At 38.1% G+C, this 21,062-nt stretch overlaps 1 protein-coding gene across 2 annotated transcripts in view; it reads right to left on the bottom strand.

Annotated features, from left to right (window-relative positions):
* Positions 1–21,062, bottom strand: part of Arhgap6 (Rho GTPase activating protein 6) — a 498,894-nt gene that overhangs the window by 235,333 nt on the left and 242,499 nt on the right. The window contains exon 1 of one of the 2 annotated variants that reach the window (XM_021152836.2): positions 15,332–15,592. The exons of the other annotated variant lie outside the window; for it this stretch is intronic. Coding sequence (XP_021008495.1) covers positions 15,332–15,376 — 45 coding nt within the window. The 5' untranslated portion in view covers positions 15,377–15,592. Of the gene's footprint in view, positions 1–15,331; positions 15,593–21,062 lie in introns of those variants that run through there. 2 annotated transcript variants of the gene reach the window in all.

The raw sequence follows: 21,062 nt of genomic DNA, 5'->3' as shown, positions 1-21,062 counted from the left end.
AAAAAAAAAAAAAAAAAAAAGAAAGTTAGATTTTCATACTTCAACCTATGTATATATGTGCATTATTTTTAATGCAAGTATGACTTTATTTTTTACTTTGTACTTACATAAGATTAGACCTGTCTATGGAATCTATGGTAATTTAGACTAGAAATAAACTTTTGTGCTAAAGAGTCAGATAGCAAATATTCAAGTCTGCTTTTGCAGGCACAGACAATATGTAAATGCATGGATGGGGCTGAGTCCTAATAAAACCTTATTTATGGACCCCAAAATATTATACGGTATAATTCTCACATTACCCTAAATATTCTGATTTCTTTTTCAACCATGTAAAAATGTAAAACTTGGTCTGGCGAAATGAATTGATAGCTAAGAGCATTGGCTGTTATTTATAATAGCCAGAAGTTGGAAAGAACCCAGATGTCCCTCAACAGAGGAATGGATACAGAAAATGTGGTACATTTACACACAGGAATACTACTCAGCTATTAAAAACAATGAATGTATGAAATTCTTTGGCAAATGGATGGATCTGGAGGATATCATCCTGAGTGAGGTAACCCAATCACTAAAGAACTCACATGATATGCACTCACTGATAAGTGGATATTAGCCCAGAAACTTAGAATACCGAAAATAAAATTTGCAAAGCACATGAAACTCAAGAATAAGGAAGAGCAAAGTGTGGATACTTCGTTCCTCCTTAGAATGGAAACCAAAATACCCATAGAAGGTGTTACAGAGACAAAGTTTGGAGCTGAGACAGAAGAAAGGACCATCCAGAAACTGCACCACCCGGGGATCCATCCCATAAACAACCTCTAAACCCAGACACCATATGCCAGCAAGATTTTGTTGACAGGACCCTGATATAGCTATCTCTTGTGAGGCTATGCCAGTGCCTGGCAAATACAGAAGTGGATGCTCACAGTCATCTATTGGATGGATCACAGGGCCCCTAATGGAGGAGCTAGAGAAAGTACCCAAGGAGCTGAAGGGGTCTGTAACCCTATAGGAGGAACAGCAATATGAACTAACCAGTACCCCTCAGAGCCTCTAGTTGCATATGTAGCAGAAGATGGCCTAGTCGGTCATCATTGGGAGGAGAGGCCTTTGGTCTTGTGAAGAGTATATGCCCCCGTACAGGAGAACGCTGGGACCAGGAAGCGGGAGTGGGTGGGTTGGGGAGCAGGGCAGGGGGAGGGTACAGTGGACTTTCGGGATAACCTTTGAAATGTAAATGAAGAAAATATCTAATAAAATTGTTTAAAAAGTTGTTTTTGAAAAAAATTAGTATCAAAATTTTATAATGATGTTTATAAGCTAATGAAACTATGCAGAAATTATCAATGATATAATCATTTCACTTTATCTGAATCCAGTTTTCAGGATATTTTTGTATACAGTTTCAACATATTTGATTTGTATACAATTTCAAATTATTTGATTTGTACAACATATAGGTTTATATAAGAATATTAACTTTTCATCGTTTTTATTTTAATGGTTTTATGAGAGAAATCATGGTCCATGTTTTCATGAAAAGCCATTGCATACAATTGACACTGATTTATACTTGTTGGCTTTAAAGAAAAATGTTATTGTCATGTCAAAGAAAATGCATGTGTTCTCACTTGATACGTATCAATACCACTGATCTAATCTAATGTAGAGGACATTCAATGGACTGCTTAGATAATACATGTTTGAACACTTCAAGCAGTTATATTTTCATAAAAAAATGAAACATTTCAAATTTTATACAACATAAAAATTTCAAAATTTAATGATTAAAAGTCCATTATTATTGTTGTATTACACAATATATCATTAATAATATCAAAAAAGAGCATTGGCTGGTCCTATATAGAGGACCCTGGTTTACTTCTCGGCATTCACATAGCCTCTCACAACCATCTGTAACTCCAGTTCCAGGGAATCTGTCTTCCTCGAATACCAGGCACACACACAGTACATAGACATATATGCAGTCAAAACACACATACATATGAAATGGTAAATAAATAAAACTGTAAAACTTAGTCTTAGTTCACAAGACATATATGAAGGAGGCAACGGTCTGGACCAGTCCAGAGCCATAGTTTGCTTGATTTAAAAACTGATACTGTAGTAGCATTCGAAAGAGCGAACTAAGAGAAAAGGCATGAGCTGGCAGCAGTGCAATTTAAGTTGATTTAATGAAGGAAGACAAGACAAATTTTCTTATACTTAGGAGACAAGAGATTTTTATGTATCTGTTTTACTTTTAATTTACTTTATTCGTTTTACATGTCAGGCTGGATAGTAAATAGTCATTTTAAAATAATACCTTTTTCCAATTGTAAATCACCTCATTTGTAATTGCTTCTAGATTTTAAAACAGACACTAAGGTTATAAAAACTGCTACATGACACTAATAAATAGAAGTAAATAGAAATATCTCCTGGGAGTTGTTGGTCAAAGGACACAAATTTTCAGCTAAACAAGAGAAGCATTTAAAATTTTTATTGTTAGTACTAAGTGAAGAAAAAAATATTTTGTATTTGGAAACTGCTAACAGATAAGATGCAGTGTTCTTGCGACAAAACAAGTGTAGGTCATAGCTCTGATAGCTTTATGTATCCATTCTAGAATGCAGACATACTTAAAGATATATTGTATATCATAACCGTATTTTTTTTGCCAATTAAGAATAAATTTTGAGGGAGTGGAGAACTGGCTCAGTGGTTAAGAACACTTCTGTAGGATCCAGGTTCAATTTACAGCACCCATATATTTTCACCTAACTGTTTCTAACTCCAGTTCCAAAGGATCTGACACCCTCTCTTGGCCTCCATGGGTATTACACACATGGTTCATAGACATGCATGCAAGCAAAACACCCATACAGATCAAATAAGAATAAGCCTATATATTAAAAAGAAGAAAACTTTAACCAGCTGTGTTGGTACACATCTATAATTCTAGTACTCAAGGGGCAGAGGCAGAAGAGTGCCATGAGTCTGAGAGGAGACTAAACCAGATAGTGATTTCCAGAGCAGTGAAGGCTACAAAGTGAGTCTCCATCTCATTGCTCATAGTGAAATTATAGATGGAAGGATGAATAGATGATATATATATGTATGTATAGATAAATGATGATTATGAAGATAAATAGATAGAAACAATAAAAAGAATTTGTTAACTCTCCAAGGAAGTAATTATGAATACGTCCGTCCATTTTGCTAGTCTGAGGAACCAGAGTTACTAAAAACAAAGAAACCAGGGAAAACTGTAGCAATTCTGCTTAAACATGAACATGTTTCTATAATATTCTTTTTAAATATATTTCTATACTATTGCTGTGGGCTTGGGGTAACTGTAAGGAAATGTAAGGAAAACCAAATTCTACCTCTCCTGAAAGAATTAACTGACAAAATTGAAAGAAAAATGGGATAGATTTATTTCTATCTTCTTAAAAATATTAGTGCTCTCAGATATTTGATTAAACATCTCACTGTCTCTGTATCTCTGTCTCTGTGTCTCTGTCTCTCTCTTTCTCTCTGTCTCTCTCTTTCTGTCTCTTTGTCTCTGTCTCTGTCTCTGTCTCTCTCTCTCTCTGTCTCTCTCTCTCTCTCTCTCTCTGTGAGTGTGTGTATGTGTGTGTGTGTGTATAGTGAGTACATTCCTACATTTCTTAACTTTCCTCCCTCACCTTTTTGTCAGCTCCATCCTGAAAGGAAAGCATATTCCTCACCCAAGATAACAGTAGCTTTGTAAATGTGTTTTGCTCTGACCAATGAATGGGAAGTAAGCGAAAATAGCAATGTGCTAACCTGCATATGCCTTGAGAGTATTAAATTGATTCTACTTGTCTTCTTGTGCTTATACTTCTGTGGCTCTCCTAGGTAAACATCATCTTACAATCCTGAACTCCAGAACAGATACACATGGAGCAAGAACTCTCAATAGAGCAATGATTTCTGGGACTGACTTAAGGACCTCCAGTTAAATAGCTGAGCTCCACCTATATAAGCCAGCCCAGGTGACCCACTGATCCATGAAGATTGATGGTGGTATTTGATACCACTGAATGTCTGAGTAGTCTGTCAAACAACATTAGTATGACAATAGTTAACTGATACAAACACAATTCTACATTCATATAACACACTATAAAGTAAGTGCTATTACCACCAATCCTTTATATTGATACTGCATTTAATAGAAAAGTACAGAGAGTACAGCAGTTCTCAACCTGTGGGTCATGACCCCTTTGAGATTCCAATGATCTTTTCATAAGTGTCACCTAAGACCGTTAGAAAACACAGATATTTACATTATGAATTACAACAGTAGAAAAGTTAGAGTTATTAAGTAGCAATGAAAATAACTTTGGGGTCACCACAACATGAGGAACTGTATTAAAGCTTTAGGAAGGTTGAGAACCACTGTCCTAGAAGATCCCATAGTTCTTCAAATCTAAGCTATCCTTAGAATCTCAAGAAGAGCCTATTATTCTTTTACAAATATTTGTAATGCATGATGTTAAGGAGTTCGGGTAATGTAGTGTTAGTTGCCTACCTTACTGAAAGTAGGAGGCTAGTTCCCATATGTCTAGGTTGTAAAAATAATCTCCCTTCCCAATATGCATCAAAGCATAATCATATAGTGAAACATCCCTAACTGAAGTAAAAGTGTGCTATGTTTGCAGAATCAGACAGCATCAGCACTTGTGACACCTTTTTAAAAAAATGGTGAGAACCAAATAAATGCAGGAAGTCTTTATGGCTGTGTCCTAATGATAAGGTTTCACTCTGCAGCCATCCTGAAAGAAAAAACAGCAATTACAGGGTTTTTAAGCCAGTTAATCTTGATAAGGGACAATCTTTTCCCCAAGAGAGGTCTGTGAACTGCCACTCCCTTTAAACCAAGTGAGTAAGAATGCATGTGCGCCATGAGTGCCAGTGTTTACATGACGACTGTGCTGCCCAGAGCCACTGCAAATACACGAGGAGCTCGAGGTTGTCCTTGTTCACTTTTGGAAACCTGATGAAGAACAGCTGCCAGTTCCCATGCACCTTTTCTAGGTGACAGGGAGTTCAACCATGCCCTGTGGTGTCTTTCCTGAAACGGAGGTTCCGTTAGAGCAGTCACATAAAGAAAACAAGAGAAGCTTCAGGCAGGGTTCAATTCTGTCATATTTCAATCAAAATTACTTTTCTGGTGAGAATTATAATATCACAACAGTTAGCCAGATATATCAAAAAGAATGTCGTTCATTTCTGGTTGTGGTGGCGGTGGTAGTGGTGGTAGTTGTGGTGGTTGTTAACCAGAATAACAAAATACTGCTTACCTCTTATCAATTTACTTTCTTTTCCCTGTTATTCCTGATCAATGAGCAATGGGATCAGGAATGTTGCCAATATGGGAAGGATAGAGAGAATAATTTAAGAGATGCCATTTTATAGGGAGTAGTTCAGTACATAGATTATAGAGGCATCTTTTAAAGGATTAAGTGAAATGATATAGGTAGGCTATTAATTTTTAAAGGAAAGTATTCAACAAATATTGTCTATCATCATGACTACGGTCAAACTAAATATTTCTAAAAGATAAAAACATAAAACTATTGATTAATTTCTTTGACAGTAATGCATGTATCAAGCATATATCAGGCACATGCTACAAGTGGTCAAGTAAGCAGAGTCAGGATATGGTCCATGGTTCTGGCCTCTGCATCTTCTTTCATATGTTCCAATGTTTTTTGTATGTTATATTCAAAGAAACAATTAGAAGCAAGAAAGATATCATAAATATGTGTGTGTGTGTTTTAAGCTATTTGTTTTCCTAATTTGATCTGACACAAACTTACATAGCCATTTTCCTGCAATTGTTATTACTGTGCCTTTTGGAAGCTGCATAAAATTCCATTAAATATGTGTGCCTCATTTTTGTTAGCCATTTCTGGCTATTGTGAATGGTGCAACAAGAAGCATAGATATTCAAATGTCTACTTGCTATGTCAACATCACATAGTAATTCTAGTTTTGACTTTTTTCTTTTTTAAGAAGGCTCCATACACATTCCCACAGTGGCTGTATCAGTTTATTTTCCCACTGTAAGTTCATAATGGTTGTTCCTTCCCTACAATCTCACGAACATTTGTTGGCCTTTGTCTTTTCTGTTGCTTGTTGTTGTTATGATAAGCTATTCTGAACACAGTAAAATGGAGTCTCAAAGCAATTTTAGTTTTTATTTCCATGATAGCTAAAGCTCTTGTCTCTGTCTCTCCCTTTGAGCATTTATTGGCCATTTGTATTTTTTTCTTCTTAGAACTATTGAGTTCATTAGCCCATTTACTAACTGGATCATTTTGTGTTTAATTTTGCAGTCTTCATATAAACTAAGTGTCAACTCTCTGTCTAATATATAATTGGCAAGATATATATATATATATATATATATATATATATATATGTATGTATCTTGCACGGTAAAGAAAATCATTACAAAATGAAAAGGCCAGCTCACAGAATGAGGTAAAAGATCTCAAAAATTGTAATTTTCCCTTTGCCAAATTAACTAGGTTACAAGGGGGCCCAACTGCAGTCTTTGGCTGCAACTAGTCCATAACTGAAAGACATAAGTAACAATACTTTAAAGCTAAAAACTAAAACTATACTTCTCAATTGGAAAAGACTAAATTAATTCTTTGTTTTCCACTGTTTAGAAAACACAATACATTAGACTAGTGTCATGAGCTTAGAGGGAAAATGGTCCATTTTAGTTTTGTTTTTATTAATAAAATTAGTTCAGAGCACTCTTGATAGTGTTCTTCTGTTTTATATATATATATATATATGTATGTGTATATATATAAAATTTCATAACATAAGTGAATATTAGATCCTTAAATGAATACTTACTGGGATATATAGTGTAGGTCAGTGGAGTTTGCATAATACATGAATAGTTTAAACATTCTAATTAACACTTTAAGAAATTTTGAAGCCCTCCGAAAGAATATAGGATCTATCATGAATAAGTAACTCCTAAGGCATCATGCACTCAAGTTGGTTATCTCTGTTTGCCAACAAGTTCCCCTCCACATACAACAACAAAAGAAAAAACACCCATCTACTCTCTGTTGGGGGGGGGGGTGGTGTTCTTTCTTACACACTTATCTCAGTAGGATATTTGGGCTGCTTCAAGAAGGAGATAGGAAAATAAAAAACCAAGATGTCAGGGGTTGGATGGATTATTTCCCTCTGCTTTTGCTTCTCCAGATTTTGCCTTGTGAACACATTGGTAGTATCTCTTCCAATCAGTGCTAAAAGTCACTGGGTTCTCATACTGTTGCTCCTTCCAGGACAAGAGTTCCACAGAGCTTATTCCTGAGTGCCTTGCCACCCTTCATTGCCTGCCTCACTTCTGCCAACATGTCAAAAATAGTTCACTCCTCAAGTTGAGCATTCTGAGTTCCTTTCTGTTTGGATGTTAACACTATGATTTCCTTTATGATTCAATAGCTTAAAGTAAGAGGAAAAGTGTCATTTCTTTTGAAATGTAAGTCAAGGCTTTTTTGTTCAGACCATCATTTGACATTTTCTTCAGACCATCAACGCCAAGATCATAGCACCTAGTAGACATCTGAAAGTCGTATGCATACATACAGAAATAACACTGAGTGTCACTGTTTCAAATCATTCCGCAAACTCAACATTCCATCTCTTTGCTACAGTTCTATTACTTGGTGAGTGTAGCTAAAGTGGTAACACCATAATAGGGATCTCTTGCATTATACAGGGCTTTGTGCCTATATGAGGCAATGCCCACCTAACACAAAGTTGTTCAGGAAACACAGAGCCAGACACTCTCCATGCTAACAAGATGCCTTTATTACTTGTACTTAGGCAATTTCTTCACCCGATATTTCAGTCAACTGTGTAAAGGGGTCATTAAAAAATATTGTTAGAGTTAATCTTCAAGAGTTCTGTTGGTGTTCCCATAGCAACTTTCCTTCAAATTCTGAAAATTCATGCTAGAAATCTAGTTTATTTGACACCACAAATGATCACATTTTATTATAAATTGTTAATTAGAAAGTTCTAAGAATATATCAGTGAAGAAGGAAAGGAAATCCTGAAGGATTTTTATTTCAAAGGGTCATGACACCTTTTAAGAAAAGCAAAGAAGTTAAGCCATATTTAAGTGAACAAAGATCTTATTTGAACTGGTCAAATTCCTGGTAGTATGCCATATCCCTTATTCATATAAAGTAATATGGATATAACTCAATGGGTGGAGTGGCAGCCTACCTACCATACCACATTCACAGCAAAGCAACCTGCCTCAACCTTCATAGAGAAAGAACTACCATATATTTATAGTGATAACAATACTTGTTCTTTTTGTCCTATTTGTTTAAAAAGAGAAAATGTGTGCTTGGGACAACTGGTGACTGCAGTGCAAAATTCAACAAGTTGATAGTAATTTGATTTGTTACTTGCCCAATCATTTAGGAGCTTACAGTATGAAACAAGTTGTGCTAATTATCATTAAGTGATATGGCCAGAGGTTTAGAAAAGTTCCCTAGAATCATCTCAATGGCAGAAAAGATAAATCACCAACCATGGGGTAGCCAGTGGTTGTTCAGATGAGATAGAGGAAGAAGATTTGGAAGCCACAGTCTACCCCCTCCATCCTTTTCTTCCTTTCAGTGCCTCTTGCTTTTTAGTTCATAGCAAAGGGTCTACCATCACAACCCCAGCCACTGGACAAAAAAAAAAACAAAAAAAAACAACAACAAAAAAAAAACCACAGCCTCATGTCTTGTTGTCAGACTGTTGCAGGTCTGTTGTCCACCAATAAAGGTTTTCTGAGAACACTTCACATCTTTTCACAATTATACCTTCAAATTTTAGGCACAGACTTACAAAATTTGAGCAATTTACACTCTTCTAAGTCCAGACAAAGGCAACATACCAGGTAAGGCTGATAGATGTTAATGCATAAAGAAGATAGCTACAGAAAATATGTTTTAATCTCAGAATCTGAAAGAACATTGGTACTGAGAAATCAATAAGTAAAAGTCCCAAGGTATCAAGATATCTATTATGACAATACTCTTTTCAGTATCAGCACTTTATGGCATAAAAATATGCTGTTTATAGTGGTTACTGAATCTAGCCAGTCAACTCTTATCTTTCATTTTGTCAATACTGACTATTAAAAAGCAGAGAAACCTGCAGATATTTTGAGGTATGTCATACAAAATGTTTCTCCAAACACATTAAAGACTTTGATTTCTCTATAAGAACATCTTAGCTGGGGCTCCAGGTACTCAGCAGAATTGACACTTGGAACTGGGCTATGCATCATTAGGATACATACCTGTACCTCATATCTCTATATATTACATACCAAGAGAAACTCCTGCTAGTAGTGAGCAAAAAATGCCTTGAGACATTATCAGGTCCCTCTTAGAGAACTACTGACATAAATTAAAATGAAACCTGAGGGATATATTAGAATTCTGCAATTTGTAGAGAAAGGCACATTTCTATGTCCCCAATATCTTTAGAGAGTTTGGCTGAAATGAATACTAGGCTCTAAAACCAGGTACCTCTCTGGAAAGCTGTACTCTAGTACTTTGAAGTCACATTAATAATAATACTGTACTGTCTAGAGCTGCCTAGATCTTGAGTCCTAGCTTTTAACAGATTTGAATTTTTGTTTGCTTCAGGAGTAAGTGGTGAGCTAAGTGAGTCAGTACCAATAGTTTCCAAACATGGCTGATACCAGAGTCACCCCTAAATATTTTCTGAGTATTAATTTCAAGTCTGGTACTTGGCGAAACTCATTTAGTAGGAATTGGGCAAAAAGATGAAGGGAACATTTTTTCCAGTATTCTCTCTATCCCTAATCCACTAAATAACCAACAAAGAGTTAACTTTGGAAAGTCCTGTTATAGTCTATGTAAAAACAGAATTCAACTTGTGCCACTGTCTACTCTAGGCAGTAAAGATATGATGGGAAATGTATTTTTGGATGCCTGTCCTGAACAAGTTTACACATCAGCTTAGGAAAATGGGCGCTGAATATAAAATATAATATAAGTTCAATTAAAGCTCTTGTGATATTATCAATGGTAACTGAGTACAGTCAAAAACACTTTGAAGAGAGTCATCAGAGAAGGTGACTCTCCCCTACGATGCAGACTAATGTGCTACATGTGCTATATGAAGAACATACTAGACATAAATGACAAACAAAATGCCTCTGCAGAAATAAAATGGTCAGTTTTGTAGATCTTCGTAGATGATAAAAGATTACAGCTAGACTGGGAAAGGGTGATAAGAGTCAGAAAAGACCATGAAAGAGGACTTAGATGGTTGAAGTCAAGTATGAATATTACTCTACATGTAATAGAGACAAATGATAGAACTTCAAGCACTGAAATTTCACTGTACCATTTTGATTCTTCTCAATACATGGCAATGCAATGGCAGAGTCTGGAAACTATCTAGGGGGAAATTAGGAACCAAGAATACAGCAAATAATTGTTATGATTGGATCATACACTTACAACCAATTTGAAAATAAAACCCATTCAGTACAGGCTTATCACATTATGAGGGAAGAAGTATGCCCCCAAAAAATGCAAATTAAAATTAAGCAACACGTGGTAACTGTTTCAAAATGATTGGTTGATATCTTTACTATACAGCACCCAATGGGAACCTGGTTGTCCAATAACAGTGATGCTTAATAAGAAATTAGAAAAATGAAAGGTGTGACTTCTTTAAAAAGTAGTTTTTCCAAACTAAATAGGCCCCATCCAAGAAAGAATATCACAGAAAAACTCAATTTGGGAAGACATGAGATTAGAAAGGATGTTTATAATTAGAGGAGTGTTCATTGAGAGGATTTAGTGAGCACTTATTTATTTCTAAGTTGAAGAAATTTTATTTGTATGGTTGGTTGATTGGTTGGTTGGATTTAATTTTTGCTTCTATTGGGATATAGATGAAAACCAAATGGTAATATCTGCTCAATTTCTTAGCTGACTTCACTGGCAGCATTGATGGATAATAACTGATTCCTGTCTGTAAAGAAGCTCAGGTTCTGACATCTTTGGAATTACCAAATTACCAAAGAGTATCCTGTATTCAACATTACTAAATCATGAAACAACCTTCTAAGTCTATGGAACGTGAATGTTTCTGGAGGGAACAAATGGAACATTTTGTACTGAGAACTCCACCATTCTGTGTGAAGAGAAGGCTCATTATGAAGTAAAAGGCTTAATCCTTTGGGTGGGCTCCTTAGGACAGGGTTAAGTGGAACTGGTTATAGTCAACATTTGATTACAAGGTTGTAGTCAAAAACAGATGGCAGAGCAAGCATACCAAACAGGAAGTGAGGTCAGCAGCAAACCTGCTAAGAAGTCTACTGAGTGAAATGGAAGAGAATGAGAGGCTTGGAATGACTACAATTAGGTCTCACCTACTGGATTCATGCAGCCCAGCATGTTCAACAAGCACTTACTGAACCCCAAGCACTGTGCTTGCTACTGATATGACAGCAGGGATGAGATACACCCAATCCTCCACAGAGCTTTACTTACCAGTGAAACAGAAAAGAATGTTCTCAGTTCAGGGCCTTTCATGTTGACTATACTGAGAATTTTATCTGTCTTTCTTTGTCCTGCTCAAGGGGAACACAGGATGAGGGGTCAACAAAGAAGAATAAACATGGAGAAAGCTCTGAAAAGTCAGAGAAGTAATTTTCAATCATATCTTTTTCTAATGTTTTTTGGGGGATATGTAAAATTTGGAATTTTGTCTATACTAGTCAGATTATGGCGGTATTTGGCCATGTCGTTTCCCAATACGGGTGAACATAGCAAATTACTAAAAGCCTCATATTTCATTGTTAGATCATTACCTGAACAGATGGAGATGGAAAGAGGAATAATTGGGGTTAACTGTTCCAACTATATAAATGACACAAAAGAATTTTGTCAATTAAGGGCACCTGGGTAATGTCTTGGTTCTGTCACTATTTCTGTACCACCTTCAATTTTCCTGCCTGTCCTTTGGATTTCTTTAATCAGGAGATAGGGAAAAACTTTGCCTAGTTAGTCCACCAGTCAGATTTAAGTCTGACTCAAATTATCGCCAATCACATTGAAATTTGAATAAGATATGAAGGTATGATGATCCTTTTTTTTTTTTTCAGATACTAGAAGAGGGCATCTGTTCTGTTACAGATGGCTGTGAGCCACCATGTGGTAGCTGGGAATTGAACTTAGGACCTTCGGAAGAACAGACAGTGCTCTTAACCACTGAGCCATCTCTCCAGCCAGGTATGATGATTCTATGATAGCCTGTAGTTTCTTCAGAATTGTGACCAAAAAATGTTGGTTCATTAATTATATCCTTGTTACTTATACTCTATTTCCTACAAACCCCACCCAAACTAAGTCTGATAGGTCTGATTTCCTAAGCCTCTCTGCAATACATCAACTGTTTGCTACATCCTTCCTAGCTACGGACAATACAGCTCATCTCTCCCATCTACGTTAGAATAAACTATGCATTTAAGATATACCTAGTTCGGACTTCAATTTGGAGCCAGAGCAAGCATCTCAAAATCTGATCAAGTCACCAAGAGGTATCAAGGACAACATGCAGGTGGAATTATGGGATAGCCAAAAACTGAATGTGGAAAAACCACAGAAGGAACAGTTTGAATAAAAACATAAACTGCTATCACCTTCTACTGTGAAGATAAAGAAAAACATTGTGGTACCATACTTTGAAAATGATACTATACATGTTCGATGTTCTTATTAATTAGGCATTTTTCTCAGTGATGCTTAAAAGTGAATTTTAAGAGGCAAATGAAGTGTCCTGTGTCTGGGAAATTGCTCAAATACCTATCACACAATAGACACTCCACATATTTTTTTCCCTGAGTGAATAAATGGTAAACACTTGTTTAGTATATGGAGTCTACTTTGGACAGAAAATAAAAAGCTCTGAAGAAAGTATATTAACTATTTATCTCCTGTGCTTTATTTCAGGGGAGTGTGAGTGAAGGGGTACTAAAGACAGATAGAAAGGAATTATTTTCCAGAAAAGCCATAGTGCAGCCAAACCACATAAAGCAAAGCAAGAGTATTTGAGCTGAAGGACAAAACCAAGCCTAGAATTATTAGAAATTCAAATTAGTAAGGTACATAGAGTCCAGCACTGACTCTTAAGCCATTAATGGTCTTGCTAGTATGAAAAGCCACAGGTTGTACTTTATAAAGAACATTTTTCCACCTATGATGCTTTTGAGGCTGCTGAATACAACTGCTTTATCATTATAAAGGATATATAGAAATATTTAGAGCCCAGTTGATTTCTCTCAGTAAATTCTTTCTAAAATGTTCCCCTTTCTTGTCTTAATACAAAATACATGTGCACGGTGACTTATGCTAGTCCAAAGGGCTGTTTACTAGCAAATACTCAGAGCCTCAGAGAAAACGTATTACTAGGAGGTTGAGCATGAGTTTATTATTTTAGGAGAGAGATGAATTAAAATAACAATATAAAATTCTTGAGTTGTGTTAATATATTTGTATATAGAGGGAAAAACCATTCATTGAATGGTTATATAGGTTGTTAAGTAAGGAGCCAGTTGTCACCTTTCCTCGCCCCCCCCCCCAGCTCTCTAAGTAGGGCCTCAAAACAACCTGTAATCACAAATCAAAAGGCACCAGGATACAACTCAAAATATGAAAACTATGGGGAAGCCAGACGACGAGAGAGCACAAATAACGATCGCAGAAACCTGATTATCCTTATGACCACTTTAAAAGGTCAATCTTGGAGCGGCCAGTGTCTCTGCAGAAATAAACAAGCATCAGTAACTGAACAAGAGTCTCACTTGACTTTTCCAGACAAACAACTACGGCTAAACCAGAGAAAGAACTGTTTCTTGTTCCTTGAACCTTGGCTTTGGAAAGAAACTTAACAATTTCCTAGCTCAGAGCCTCACCTTTCCATTGGAGGAAAGTGGCATTCAAGACATACTCGATTTGCCCTGGTGGCTGATCCAGGACCAGCTGAGGAAGCTTCTGGACCACTCAGACCCACATCAAATCCTTCCTTTAAATCAAAAATAGATTTAGTTTTAATATAGAAAGTGGATTGGGAAGATGTGAATTCTAGACAGCTAACTGCCTTTGCCTTACTATAAATATTGATTTTTTTTTTTTACTTGTCAGCTCTCTGTCTTGTCTGTATCTCTCCAGGTTTTTTTTTTTTTAATTGGCAGTCAAATGTTCGATCTCAACAGTGAAACGCATGTCAGGGAAAGCTCAGTAAACTAGCAGAGAGCAGAACAACAGTGAGGTTTCACCTCAAAACTACTGATTTTCAAAATTGAAAATAAAATATCCAAAACCTGCTGCCTGTCCCCCTCCTGGCAATCTTCAGAAGTAGTGCTCATTGGTCAAATACCTTTGTAATTCCCTCTTGCTTGCTTTCCTTCGTCTCAAAAAAAAAAAAAATTAAGCTTAATCTAGAATCTTGTTTGGTTAGCCATTAACGTGAAACCTTGACTCCTTCAAAGGACACACGTTCAATGAGATTTCTGTCTAGCACATATGCTGGGGTAGGTACCTACAGCGCCTAGAACAATGTTCAGCACAAAATAAGTCTCCAGTAAATATTTGTGGGACACTTAAGTCAACAGAGGGAAGAGAGATCACCGTGAGATAAAAGAAGACTCCAACAGAGGACTCTCTGGTATTAAGCAGATAGTTGGCAACCTTCTGTCCCTTTGCAAACTCCTAGGGAAATGCACAGACTCCTTCCAAGGAGTAAACTCGGTACACTCAAAGCTCCCTGCGACATCTCTTCAGCAACTCCACTGTGTTCAGATCAGTGGGCAGCCTTTACTTTTTTTTTTTAGCTCGATTCTAGTCCTTCCATTAAATCTGACCGAAGGCTAGCCACGCCCCAGAAGACCTACATTTTAGTCCTAAACAGCGAGGTAGTAATGAGGTCCAGGCCCATGTAGTGGACTAAGTGACCACTGCTCAAGTCACAGGAACAGGGACACTCAGCACACAGACTCTTACTCAGGGATTTTGAGAAGCATGGTTGACTTAGTTCTGGAGCAGGTGGCACTCCTGGATGAGGTACCCGGCACACCCAATTCCCGAACCCTATTCCCAAGCCAAAAGACCTCTGAGAACCAAGAATCCCATCACCTCCACACAGTATCCTTTTTGCCAGCCAAGTGGCGCCCCCTTTCGTCTCCTCGCCAGTCGGGACACTCACTTACCGCGTAGTGCAGACGGGGCTTCTCGCTGTAGGACGGGTCCCCCATGTCCCTGACTGGAGGAGCAGCAGGCTCTCCAGCTCAGAAGAGGGTCCTGGCGTCTATCAAGTTGTCCCCTTACTTCACTGCCATCTCAGAGAAAGCCCTGGGCGTCAGCCCTGCTGTGCTCTGAGCGCTCTGAGCCCGAGCTTGGCTCCTAGCGTAGCTGGCACTGAGTCCTGCGGCAGAGCCTGTGGGGACCGGGAGGAGGAGGCAGCGAGCAGGGGGGAGGGAGAGGAGGAGGAGGGAGCGGCCAAGTCTGATGAGATGGGCGGGCGTTTAATTCCTTCCGCTCCTGGCGGGCCCCTGCTGAGGCAGTGGCCGCTGCCAGCTGTTGGAGGCTGCAGCCACAGAGGTCGCCCAAGACAGGTGTCAGGCTGGCCAATGTCCCGCCACCTAGCACTCAGTTCCTCCCGCTGGCCCTGAAAATCAACACTGGGGCTTCAATACCTGTAGAGAGAAGAGTTTTCCGAGAGATAATTTTGAGTAACTTTGAAGAAGCTGGGTTCCTGTCACTGGAAGGCGATTCCCACCCGTCTCAAGGGAGGGTGGAGTTGAAGGTTTTGGAAAGTCTTGATCTGAATCTCAAAGTGCTGAGACCCTTAGAGATCTCAGGTGTGTGAGAAGGATCTAAGTATTACTGTCTCCCCAGGACCTGTTGAAGCTAGGAGATCCGGACAGAGTGGCTAAGGGAGTTTACACTAGCCAAGCAGGGTAGGGAAACCCGCTGAAGGGCTAGTCCTAGAGAATTTGTTACAACAGAAGTGAGTTCACACCCTGACTGGATCTGGGCATACACTATAGGGTAGGTAAGCGGCCACATTGAACAAGGAGCTATAAAGTGGATAACTAATGGCAAACACTGCCAGGTAAACCAACTCGTTTTTAGCACACACTGGAGCTTCACAATAACTCATACAATTGGCTTCTGCTCTAAAATCCCTCCATGGAAACCTGTCCTTTAAAACACCTCATTAAAAAAGAAAATGTCACCAAGTTTCCTCAGAAAGGAATGCAGAAGAGGTATAGGGCATGGGGTAGGGTGGCAGAAGAATCTGGAGATTGAGAACCATGCAGTCAACCTATTCAGGCCCCAGATGGGTAGCTATGACATGGAAAGTGGATTTGGGGATTACTTATTCTGGTTCTTCAGTGCTTCATTATATTAAACTGCAGAAATACCCTGTGACATTCTTTTTGGAGGCAAGGAGAGGAGAGTAGGATGTGACCCCTGTGAAATCCATTTGGACAAGCTCATCCACCAACAGACATCTAATTATTTGAAAACAATCGGCAGCCTACATATCACAAACAGTGTAAGTGTGAGCACAAAGTTCAGGAATTCTGGAGATAGCTACCTGGATAATTTGACAGTGGTCCAATTACCTGGAAAACTGCATACTTCTATATATTGAAGCTAACTGCATGTCTGCCTTCTCATCTAACAATTCCATTTGCTATTATACATAGAATAATTTAAATGACCACATCAGATACAACAGTACTCATAATGCCTTCAAACATAGTTACACATAATAGAAACAGTCCAAACATATGTAAACCGATGCATATAAATCATCTGTGGGCTTTGTACACAGTAGACTACTACTCGGTGGAGATAAAAAAAAAAAAAAAGGGACAATGCACAATGCTACCAAAGTGTACAGTGTGAATCCATTCCTCAAACTTTATATGGGAGGAGGAAGTCACGGGAATCCATATTATAACATTCCAATTATTTATTCTGCAACTGAAATGCAAATATTGAACTGGAATAGACATATGTGATGCATGGTGACAGAGGTCACAATGACAGTTAGCAAGGTTGGGAATGTGATCTAGACGAGGAAGGTAGCCTATAGGAATTCATGTACTAGGGTGCTATAGATGGTCTGTATATTTATATGTAAAAATCCATTGCATCAAGAGTTTAGCTGATTGGTGCCGCTTATACTCTTTTCTATGTGTATTTTACACTGTCATAAAATATAACAAATAAACTTATAGGTCAAACCTCCTCAAACATAAATTTGCAGCCAGAATGTTGCCTGTCTTATGAACAAGACCCAGATATTCGTCTGGATTTCTCATTCTCCCTGCAGTCTACTTTGCTCAAGTCCCCTATCCCTTGCTATGAGGGAGGACAGAGTCAACCCCATTCACTTTAGAGACTTCACTGTTCAAGCATGACCAGGCAGGTCTGGGAAAAGGATGCATTCAAGTTTTCTCCTTTTACTTTCATTCTCCTCTGCTGCTGAAAAATAACCCTGAGAAGGAAGTCTTCAAAGAAAATGGAGAACTACTGCCCACTTGACAAGCTTATACCCTTCTGAGACTTGCAATGGCCAGAGCCTGGGGAGGATAGGTACATAAAAATGAGATATGATGGACTGACCATGACATGCCTGGTTTAGAAACCTTTGCTGCACTACTGTCTACCCAGATGACCTCTAAAGCAGGACATGATAGGCCGTGCTTGTAATCTCAGCTTTGGGGAGGCTGAGGCAGGAGGATTGCCATAAACTTGAGGCTATCCTCAGAAATACAGCAGGGCTCTGTTTCTTTCTTCTTTTAATTAGATATTTTCTTTATTTACATTTCAAATGTTATCCCCTTTCCTAGTTTCCCCTCAGAAAATCCCCTATCTCATCCCCCCTCTCTCTGCTCACCAACCCACTCACTCCTGCTTCCTGGGCCTGGCATTCCCTATTCTGGGGCATAGAGCCTTCACAGGACCAAGGGCCTCTCCTCCCATTGATGACCAACTAGGCCATCCTCTGCCACATATGCAGCTAGAACCATGAGTTCCACCATGTGTTTTTTTTTGATTGGTGGTTTAGTCCCAGGGAGCTCTGAGGGTACTGGTTAGTTCATATTGTTGCTCCTCCTATGGGGCTGCAAACCCCTTCAGCTCCTTGGGTACTTTCTCTAGCTCCTTCATACAAACAAACATGAACTCTATGGTTTCACAAATTTCTCTTTTGTCATATAAGCTTGGAGTTTCAGTTAAGCCCCTATTTTTATGAGGAATGTTACATTATCAATACATACAAGCAAGGAGTAAGTTACTGTTTTTATAAAACTTCTTCAACACAGTGTTTTGATTATTACTTCTGAGCAAGATACTTTTTAAAACTGAGCTGCCCCAGAATTTGCTTTAATTATGACCTTTAAAAAGTAGCCATAAAAGAGCCAGTGCTTGCCAATCTGTGCACTTACATTTTATTCATGATTTCTGTCTTCTAGAATATTCCTTGCTAAAGTGCTCTTATTAAGTTGCCATGAAGTTTTCAAATATGATGGCTCCCCAACCCCATAGTAGATGAGTTTAGTGATATAGGAAAAACATTTAAGAAAATTAATGGTTTATACCCCAGGGAAAAAAAAACTCATAAAAATAAAATATCTTGCTCATTCAAATCTCAGCTCATGTGTTCAAGGTTCAAGTCACAAAGAGGGACCTTAAAAGATTGTCCAGAACACTTAGAGGTCTGTTCAGTATGAAATAATTTAGATTCATGAATTATTTCTACTTAAGTACATTTTAAGGTCTATTTTTTAATCTCTACTCATGATGAGTATTTTTCCCATTGTTCACTTTTTCAGATGTGATAGATTATTTTGTGTATTCAATGAATTAACCCTTATGCCTTGCTATTGCTCTGGGTGAGCTGAACTGTATTTTATTGTGTCATGAAGCTTCAAAGTTCAGATTTGATCATTTAGAATAATGGGGTGGGGGTGAGACAGGAGGAAAGAAGAAACCTTTCTGCTGGGCTCAAACTTCAATCCACTACTTAGTTAAGGGATGTTAGGCTAAGACTCCCTTTTCTTCTTTTATTGTGGCACTGGAATGGAACTCAGGGCTCTGTGCATAGTAGGCAAGAATTTTTCCCTGTGCTTTATCCTCAGGCCTGGTTCCATTTAAAAATAAAGTTCTCTATATTTATAATTCTTTCCAGAGGGCACTCAAAAATAATCTCTGAGTTACTCTAACAGCATCATCTCTGAGAGAAACTGCGTGTGCCATGCTAATAGTAGAGTGCCTGTGCATTTCTGTCTCTAAACTTCATGGTACTGCTAAGACTGAACTTCATCTCCTAGACAATTTAACTTAAAATGGAGTCTGCATGCCTATAGTTTAAGGTACACATTCCCATATTTGCTGAAAACTCAAAGATGGTTGCCTTTGCTCAGGAAAGCTTCAGTTACATTTGTGAAAGAAAATTAACTGCAGAGTTTTGAAGGCACAAACAACACCCCTGACTGTGCTTCACTCCATCCCTGTTGTTGGTGGCTATGGGATCTGCTCGGGCAGGGAACTCCTGCCCCCAAATTCAGTATTTCCACTCTTCCATCCTATTATCATAACTACTCAGTCCCTTAAAATAGTTGAACAGTTTTGAAACAAACATTGTATAATGAGCAACTCACTAACTTTTACAGAACATTCCCCCATCTACCCTTCATCCAAGTCAAAGAATGGAGTGCTAAAAACACCCCAGAAACCCAGTCTTTTGGATTCATAGTCATCTTCTTCCTGAAGTGGAAGATATCCTCCTATTTTTTATGACTGGTTTATTTTCATTTTATGATGTGCATAGGTGTTTTACCTGCATGGATCTCTGTATAACATGTATGTACAGTGTTGACAGGAGCCAGAAGAGGATCTACCATACCCTGGAACTGAAGTTATAGACAGCTGTTAACTGTCATGTGGGTGCTGGGAACATGTGTTCTTAACCATTGATCTATTTCTCCAACATTATCCTTTTTTGTTTGTTTGTTTGTTTGGGTTTATTTTCTGGCTTCCCACATGGTTTCTCAAGTACAGTGTCACTGCCTTTGGGGGACTCATATTCTTTGTTGTGGAGCAGCCTTGTGGCCTATAGCATGTTTAGCAGCACCTTGATCTTTACTACTAGATACCAGTATTATTTGTTCTCCTCCAATTATGACAACCTCAAACTGCCTTCAAATATTGCCAAAGTTCCTTGGTTTAGTAGGAAGCAAAATCACACCTGGTGGAAAACAACTGTATTTTAGTAAGTAAAGTACCTAAAAATATTAGAGCCTTTTCCTAACTTTACACATATTAATGCATAGATATATTTTATTGCATCTAGCTGGTTTTGTTTGAAGGTTCACCCATATTGGAAATGTCACTGTAGCCTATTACTGCCATTGCTGTGTGGCATTCCATTGTTTGTGGTTACCATTGTTTATATTTTTAACTGCTAATGAACATTTATGGTAGTTCAGATTTAGAACTGGTGAAACCCACATAGTTTGAGCATCTTTATGCATATCCACATATGCACTTGTTAATGCCTTTTTACAGGGTAAGAAACTGCAAATAGAGTTGCTGGACTATAGGCATGCCTGAGTTTAGTGTTACTGGATAGTGCTCCACAGTTTCCCAAATGGATTGTATTAATTAAAATCTTTATTTACCCTACCATATAAATAGACTGAACATAGTTTATATAAAGGCTGAACATAGTTTAGAGTTGACTCTCTTTTAGGTTTTCTCACAAAGCTACAAAAATGAAATTAAAGAAACCAAATGCCAGAATAAGGAAGGATCACTAGGAAGTAGCTCCATGACCCCCTTTCCCCAAATCATGTCTTCTGGAATTAAAGGAGGGCCCCCCAGCTGACCCTGGTGTCAATAATACCATTGCTGATTTCACAT

This window comes from Mus caroli, chromosome X (assembly GCF_900094665.2).
Source record: "Mus caroli chromosome X, CAROLI_EIJ_v1.1, whole genome shotgun sequence".
Classification (NCBI taxonomy): Eukaryota; Metazoa; Chordata; class Mammalia; order Rodentia; family Muridae; genus Mus; species Mus caroli.
Note: the sequence above shows the minus strand (reverse complement) of the source record. Positions and strands in the feature narration are given on the sequence as shown.